We start from the raw sequence: 9,096 nt of genomic DNA on the forward strand, positions 1-9,096 counted from the left end.
ACTGAATTTAATCTTGCTGGCTTTGACAATAACTCTGAATCTTAATTCTGTTCTCTACTGTACTGAATCATCTACAAAAATAAGCACACCTTCTGACACGGCTTTAGCTATACTGCCAGATAATGACCAGAAGAACAAGGACAGATCCCTATGACATGATGCTAGAGACTTCCCCCTAGGTCGACAAATGATCCATTTGTCATGGCAAATGTTCAAAGACCCTGCTTACATCAGATATGTTGTCTATATCATTCTTCCTATCCCAGGGGTTGGCAAACGTTTTGTGAAGGACCAGACAGTAAATATTTTTGGCTCTGTGGGCTATATGGTCTCAGCGGCAGGTACTCAACTCAGCCAGTGTAGTACAGAAGCAGTCATGGGCAGTATGTAAACAAATGGGTATGGCTATGTTCCAACAAAACTTTATCTACAAAGACAGTTGGCAAGCCGTTGCCCGTGGAACCCTGAAAATCTGCTGTCTGATAAGGCTAACCAAAGAGAACCAAGGTGAGTTTGGAATAACCTTTTCTTAATAAACCCACTGCTTTATGTGCTTAAAACCTACTTATCAAATCATCTGTCCTGGAACTTTACCGATGATCACCAGTTTACAGTGTCTAGAATTTATTCTTTTCGTTATCTTTTTGAAACGTGGAATAATGTTCTGCCCATCCTCAGTTTCCTTATACCTCTCCACCCTCCATGATTTTTCTCAGAATAATAGTGGCTCTATAAATATATCTGCTACAACTATTCTTTTGATATTAAAAGACAGAAGTTGTCAGAGCCTAGAAACTTGAACTTATTTAAAAAAGACTACCTGCTCTCTCTTCTCTCACCTACCTTAGCTTTAATTCTCTCTTTCTGATGTTATTTCTATCGCTTTCTTTTTGAAAATCATTTTCCTTCCTGGAAAAGGCAGAAGTGAAACATGAGCTAAGGAGCCTGCCCTTCTCGCCAGCACTTGCTAGCATTACAGTGTCTTCTCCAAGTTATTCTTCCTACTCTAACAGAAAAACAAATGACCTCTTAGTTGCCAAAGACTCGGTTCACTTTTCATTTTCGTCTATTACTGTTTCTTAGTCGTTCTTGGTTATATTCCGTTTCTTTCCATTTTCACACTGATTTTTTTTTAATTCTTATAGAATCATATTGAGTTCTTCCTTCTATTCTTACTGAAATTATTTGCAACTGTGACCAGAACTTCCTTTTCAGAACCTCACAGAACTCAACACACTCCTTTTAAGAGTCTCAGGCTATGAAATCTGCAAATCCTGAGCCTAGGCATCATGTCTGATGACGAACACCACTACTTTCAATCACTATTCTGCATCAGACACTGTCTTATTCACTAATTCCCAAGTGACTGATGTCCATCAGGGACCCTACCTTAAACTTTTTGAGTAGAGTACTTAGCGCAGTGCTAGCCATATATTAAATGCATAACAAAACAAAATTGGAAATCAATGGAACAGACATGTTTTCTGTTCTCAGGGAACCCAAAAATCAAAGGAAACAACACAAACCGATCAATTATTAATAGCAAAGATAGGTAAATGAATGTAGGCCCTGAAACTTCCTTACTATACTTGTCAAAGTCTTTCTTAGAAAACGATGATAAGTAACCTAGAAATGTTTTTTAAAATTCTTATGATTGACCTGTTAAGTTCCAATAAGTTTCCCTGTACACTTCTAAACTTCTCAGGTAGGTCACAGGGAGGGGAGGGCAAGGAATAAGGAGAGAGTAAAGCATGAAACAGTAACTTCAAGCAAAGAAGTAACATTTTTGGACAAATTTTCTGAAACACTGACTATACTACATGCTGTTCTTAATTATCCATTCTACTTGAGAAAAACAGACATTTGAATCGTCAACAACAGAAAAATCGTTTCAGGGAATTCCCTGGCAGTCCAGTGGTTAGGACTCCGGGCTCTCACTGCCAAGGGCCCAGATTCAAACCCTGTTCAGGAAACTAAGATCTCAAGAGCCACACAGCGCGGCCGAAAAAAAAAAAAAAATCATTTCACCTGGTTTTCTAATTCTTTCAGGAAAATGATCTTATTAATTATACTTCATGTGGACTAATGATCAAAAGTGTTTTGCAACCCCAAGCTCACATTAACTGACAAAAGAATCCATAAACATGTTAAATAGGAGAGAAGTCAGCCTAAAATGAAAAAACCACCACCTACCACCTACCACTGATAACTCATAAGTGGATAACTGAAACAGGACTACATGGATTCAAATTCTGAGTCTCCCATACTAGCTGAGTGCCCTTAAATAAGATACTTAACTTTTCTGTGCTCAGTTTCCTCAGGTATAAAATAGGTAATAGTATATACCTTACCAAGTTGTTTCGAGGATTCAATAAGCTAAATCCTGTTTGGGCTTAAAACAATAACTAGTTCATAATAAGCACTCAAAAACAGTTTTTCTTATTATAGATATTTTAATGATATTTTAAATAAGGTACAAGATCCATATAAACACATCCTCCCAATTTCATACAACTTTATTCAACTTTCTATTATCTGAGCCTAATAATTAATAAGTTATCATCCTTAATTGGAAAAGATCTTTGTTTTCAAGTTCAAGAAATTTTGCTAACTTACACGTATCATCCTTTTGGATAACAACATAATTTGGGGGAAGTAATTCACGAGATCAACCATGTTTAATCCATTCTAATCAGATAAGCTCTAAATTCACTTTTAAGTTGACAAAATTCATCCATTTTAAGTTTAAGCAGGCTACTCTCTAAATACTATTGTCACTTTACTGGTCAAAAGCCCTTCCTTGTCAACAAGACTCTCTCCTTCTAAGGACACACCCATCATCAGAATATCATCTCGAGCTTGCAAAGTCAATGGTTCAATTACAACTAGAATGTTTGGGCAACAACAGGCACAAAGCCCTAGGTACCAGTGGAGAAATCCTGGGAAGGTTCTCTCCATTTGATGTCTTACTCATTGTGTATCAGGAAAAAAAGACAGCAAAGCCACTTTCTTGGACACAAAATGCCTAGTCATTTTGAAGTCGGGGGCCTAGAGTCACTATCCACCTTAAATACGTCAGAGCAGCTCCATGAAATCACCAAAGACTGCTGCTGCCCACATGTAACGGAATGCGGTGAAAATTCAAACGAGAAACAAATCACAGGTCACTATATTCCAAAAGAAACAGGATTTTTCCCCTCATCTGCAGAAAAAAAGTCTTCAATGAAAGAAGTGAGTGTAAAGGTCTCTTAACTTCCTGATAGAAAACTAAAGCTCAACAAGTGGGCAATAAAATTGAATTACACTACCAATAAACTGTATGGATGCACTCCTATGTTCCCTCACTCCAACCAAAAAAAAAAAATTTCACGCAGCATTTCAGGTAAAAGAAAGCAATCCACTTGCAGCACTTACCTGCAGCTTGTCCAGTCTTTGCCAGGAGAGACCCCAGCTCCAGGATGCTCTGCTCTTTGACCTGCACCGCCTCCTCATCGTTCTCCTGAATGTCACGCTTCACTGGGAGAGACAAATGCAAACTCTCTTAAAATTCTGACAAAAAATGAAAACTAGGGGAGATTTCACCCTCACAAGACCAACTACAAACTCAAACAGTTAGCAAAAGACAAATTCTAGAGAGCTTTAAAAAAAAAACTCTAAAGAAAAAGTAAAATGATCATGTAAGCACATGTCCCATGTATATCATAAGAATAGATTCCTCTCTTTTGATTTTAAATGTGCCTTTTCATTCTACCAATTAGAATTTCCCTTACCCACATACATTGAGATTTCTGTTGCTGTCACTTGGTTAATGCAAAATTCAAACAAGTTCTTCCAGTTGTGGTGGTAAGTAAGCCCCATGCCAGGAACTATGTTATGTGAAAATATTAAACATGCCTGTCTGTGCATTTACCTGCCACAAACTAAAATCAAATGACCAAGTTACTGATAACTATAAAGTCAAAAGTCTTTCAATAAACTTTAGGCCTGTGGAGAGCCTCAGCTGATGGGTGTGTTAGGGATAAATAATTCTACAAAGCCATTCAGGAAACATAACCCTGTCAAAGTTCCAGTGTGATTCTTAGGAGGGAATGCTACTTTAAGGGATTCAGGACCTGTTAAAATAACTTTGTGCTATGTGTCCCACTTCCAACTGTTAATAACTATTCTACCACTCAAACACTGGACAGCCTCTTCAAGTTTGTAGTGATAATCTTAGCAATCATCACTAGTTATCACTTCTCTCACAAAGCATCATGACTTGACAAAAACCAAGATTTTGATACTCCATGATGGAGTCCGGAAAAAGTAAGGCTGTCAACCATCATGACTCAAGCTTGTTCTAACAGGAAAGCTTTCAAGGGAACTCTCTCCTAATATAGTGGGCAAGCAAGAAATACTCTAATTATAATGTTTACCATAATTCGCACTTTATACAAGACAACGTATTAGGCAATAGGCACAAAAAATAAAATAAAATCCATGTTTCTCACATTAGTTCTAAATATTAGTGTGTATTCACAGGAAGAAAATACACGTTGAAAATGACTCTGGTTCTTAACTATAACTGACTTAAGTCAAGATCAGAACTTCAAAAGGAAACACCCTTTATTTACCAATATCAGCCATTCACTGATGCATCGTAACCCCCACTTCCTCCCTTTTTCTAGTAACCCCAAAGATAAAGACATCAAGATCTTGTCACTGTCCTTCCTCCATGAAAGTCGAGAGTACCAAAATTCAACGGACTAATGAGTCGACATAAAAGCCAACAGCCTTGAGGTCCCACATACACGTGCAAACTACTTGTTGATTCAACCCGAAATCTTCTCAAGCTACATTAAAAAAGATCACACTACTACATGTGCAGTGAAGAGCTAGCCAATGCCCTAACTGAACCCTTGATGGCTGAACATTAAACGCCCTCTGTCATGATAAATTTGTTTCTGGTCACACCTGAATCCCAGCAGAAAACTGTCGGAAGCGACGGGCTCCGGCTCCCATTTCAGTTTTCCAGTCGTGTGCAAGGTGTAAGGCAATCATACTACAGCGCTAACATGTTTTTCTTTGATTTTCTCCAGCAACGTGCAGCCGGCCGGTTCCAAAGAGTTCCCAGAACTCCGCGGCTGACAACTAACTCCCCGAACTCTCTTCCACCCTCTACGGCAGACTAGGACGATTAGTCACCTCCTCTGGCCGGGCGGTCCCACGCCAACACCTCGCTCTCACACCCTACACGGGGGGCAAAGGAACGTCTCGGTCACCTCCCCAAACCAAATGCCAATCCGAGGTGTGTGTCCCCTCGGTATTTCAAACCACACTCAGAAAGAGACCCCCTGAAGTGGAGCCTTCCGCGGAGGGGCTGCGAAAAGTAGCAGCTCCCAGCGTCCCGGGGAAGGAAACTCCAAAAGAACGAGCGCTTGCGCTCGCGCTCCCACCCGAGCAGGCTGGGCTGAGAACAACGGCGGGAAATGCCTGTCCAGAGCGGGTTTCGCCAAGGCCCTCAACTCGAGGCGCTCAGCCCAGTTCGCGACCAGCCCACCGGCCAGCACCGCTCGCGGTCCCGGGCCAGCCCGCACGGGCCAGAGCGGGAGACAAGGCTGGATAGTGGTGGGGCCCCGGCTCGGCCCACTCTCCCACACCGCGCCAAGCCCACCGTGAGTCAGCAGCCGGCGAGTGGGCGCCGGGGTTGCCTCGGGGCTTCCCACCGGGGTGGGGACCAGGAAGCCCCAGGGAGCTCCGAGCGGCCTGAGCCCCCGGCCCGGCCCCCCTCACACACACAGTGAGTCAGCAGCACCAGAGCCGGCTAGCCTGGCCCCGCTCCGCCGCCGTGGACCGACACAGGCAGAGCTGGGCCGGTGGGGCCGGAGAGGGGGCGCGGCGACCCTTACCGATGGAGTGGAGGATGTCAATGGAGGCCTCCCGGTCGGTGCTGAGTAGAGACTGGGCTCTCTGGAACTCCACCACTGCCGCAGCCGCCATCTTACCGCTCTCACACCGTCCCCGGCCGAGGCCGCCGACGCCGGAAACACACGCCCGGAAGGCCCACCCTCGCGGCTCTCCCCACTCCCCTCATTTGCCCCGCCTCCTCCACTCCCAGAGCACCACGGGAGTTGTAGTCTCTCCGCGGGGCGGGGAAGGAGGGATGTAGGGGTGTGGATGAGAGCTGGGGAGCTTGCCGCCCACCAGCGAGGCTCTCCAGCACCGCCCAGCGGCTACCCACGAATAAAAGAGGCGGTGTCTAGCAATAGGAGCCCGAGGCTAATCCCCACCCACCCTAAAAGAGGCCTCTTAACCCCGACTCCCCTCGCTCGCCCTTGACAGGAGTATGTGAGCACCCGGTGGGTATCCAGTGAAAGCTGTTTAGCTTTCTTTGTAGCTTCCACATTCAGCCATTCATTCACGGCAATAAATGATCTTATAAAGTGCTCACTATGTGGCAGACAAAGAATAGCACCATTCAAATGCGTTCAAGCGTTCGGCAACACGGCAACACGTGGGGCGCGCGCACACACACACACACACACACACACACACACACACACACTTTCCAGGCTACAATCCTACAGAATCCTAGCCAGGCTGTGATTAAACGCACCAGTGTTAGAGAAAACCGATGTTAGAAAGTAAAATATCATCTTTGCCCCCATTCACTCAATCCCTCTTGGGGGGTCACATAGAAATCTAACAGCTACTCCAACTCCCCAGATCAATAAAGAAAAAACGGATTTTTCCTTCCAGTGTCTCCAGTGCCTTCAACTAAAATCACAGATATCTGAAAAGCTGTCAAGTAGAAGGGAAAAAAAGACATTCTATGTGCCCACTGAGGGTTGAACTTAAAGGAGTACTAAAACATATACAGGCAGTGCAGTATGAGGAAGATATTCCTGCAGGTGAAAACAATCCAAAAATGCAATATACTGGGACTTCCCTGGTGGTCCAGTGGTTAGGACAACACCCTTCCAATGCAGGGGGCATGGGTTCAATCCCTGGTCGGGGAACTAAGATACTGCATGCCGCATCTCCCAGCCAAAACAAAACAAAACAAAACAAAACAATATGCTGTCCCCTAATGGAACCTGTAAAGGGAAACAACTTTGCACTCCTCTGTGTCTGGGTTAGGCAATTTATACGTCTATTTCCTTTTACTTTACCAGCAATGCTCTGTGAAGAAGATATTATTTACACCCCATTTATAGATGAGGAAACAGGGGGTTTTAAGTGATTTGGTGAAGCTCGTACGGTAATTGACAGCACTGAGAACTGAGAGTTAGGGAATGGGTTCCTAGTTCCTGGATGTGTTCAAATGAAAACTGGATAACGTCTCATCAAGTTGTAAACAGGATTCATGACATTGATTGGGGAATTGGATAGAATGGCTTCTAAATGTCTCCTAAAACTGAGCTTTTCTTTGCTCAAAAAAGGCATTCCTCACTTCCCAATTTGGTACGCAATTAATATTGTACCAGAATGTTAATGGGCTGTACAGTTACATCCCCGAAGAACTTGCTAAAAAGTGACTAGGCCAGTCCTGTAACCTTCATCCACTCCCAGCCTACAGCAGGGAGACATAAAAATTCTAAAGGAATTCATTAGAAGAAATCATAGGACAGAGTGCTTACCTCACTACAAAAAGGGGGTACCACAAAAGACTAGGGGTGTCTGCCAAACCTCTCTCCCAAGCTGGTGAGTCTTACTGACTGTAGGAAATTTTAAGTTCATCTCTGAGCAACCACCATTGTGAGAGTTGGAGGTGAACCAGGTATGTTTCTCCAGGAGTTTGGGGCCTTCGTGCACATTAATGAAAAGAGTCACCCACTTTTGGACTGCAGAATTCTGAATTAGTGAAGTTGGTTGACACACCCCACAACAGGACAAGGAGAAAGGGCAGCAGTGAGGCAGCCTCCACTACCTGTGTTTGACATGGGCCAAGTGCAAAAGTAGATTACCCAGGACCATCTTGAAAGGACCTACTCAGCAGGGCCATCTGCCAGAGTGAGGAGACCTATGATAAAAGGCTGGAATGATGGACTTCAGGAAGCATTCACTGAACGGAGACTGTGAGGTCCACCAGCGGAGCTGCCAAAGAACCCACAAATGCTTTCACCAAGAGAGAATCAGCACCTATACTTTCAATCCAGTAACCATCATAGCACTCTGTTTTACTTTCTACCTAGGACATAACACAGTCTGTGATTTTATTATTTCACCTGTTTAAATCTCATCTCCCTCCACAAAGTTTCAGGGACCTCATCAATCTCGTCCACTTATAGTCCCAACTCCTACAATAGCAGCTTGCACAAAGGGCAACCACTCAATAAATATTTGTTGGGTGATGAGTGCTAGAATCTGTCCTTGCACAATCTTCTGCTGCCCTAAATGTCCATGTCCTACACTATGTGACTATTCACTTGAGCCATTGCTGACTGGATTGGGGTGAGTGTGAGAGGGCTGTCACAGATTAACCACTGACCTAGGGCATATAGGGACTGGCCTGAAATGATTAGCTGGACCAATACAATTCCTCCCTCGGGAATTGGGGAATTGAGACCCTGAGCCAGTTAGCCAAGGGAATGAAAATCAAAATCTGTCACTTGGAACCAACTAGAGCCAAGTTGGTAGAGAGAAAACTCAGTAGATGAGTGGAGAGAAGCAGAAATATCATGGAAGGAAATCCAAATACCTCCATAGAAGGCCACCTCAGTTCCTAACAACTTTCTACTTTCCAGTTCTTCTCCCATGAGGTCCACCCACACCATATTCCCCATTCTTGAAATACTGTGACATTTCCTTTCCAAATATCTTCCAATCCTTATTATTATGTGAAGAAGAAAGGTCCAGTGAGGTGTCATTATGTTTTTAATGGCTCTCTATTAAAGATATTCCTTTATCTTTCTTTTTAACAAAGTGAGAGGAGGCAACAGTATCTAGATGGAGTTTAGATTTCCTTGTTTTTGTTTTTATGGAGACATTCTAGTTATGGCCAATAAAACTACTGGTTTTCCATTGAAGGTAAAGACATAAAATTACAACGAAAAACAAAGTGGGTCAATTTAAATAACTTTTTCCCTGTGGACATGGAAAAAGTCAGGAATATGT

At 43.4% G+C, this 9,096-nt stretch overlaps 1 protein-coding gene across 1 annotated transcript in view; it reads right to left on the bottom strand.

The window, feature by feature from the left end:
• PSMD11 (proteasome 26S subunit, non-ATPase 11) overlaps positions 1-5,999 on the bottom strand; it is a 30,305-nt gene extending 24,306 nt beyond the window's left edge. The window contains exons 1-2 of the mRNA XM_081220282.1: positions 5,889-5,999; positions 3,415-3,516 (exon numbers count right to left, since the gene is read on the bottom strand). Coding sequence (XP_081076408.1) covers positions 3,415-3,516; positions 5,889-5,979 — 193 coding nt within the window. The 5' untranslated portion in view covers positions 5,980-5,999. The remainder of the gene's footprint in view (positions 1-3,414; positions 3,517-5,888) is intronic.
• Positions 6,000-9,096: the final 3,097 nt, after the last annotated feature.

Source organism: Mesoplodon bidens (assembly GCF_964165515.1).
Source record: "Mesoplodon bidens genome assembly, chromosome: 19".
Lineage (NCBI taxonomy): Eukaryota > Metazoa > Chordata > Mammalia > Artiodactyla > Ziphiidae > Mesoplodon > Mesoplodon bidens.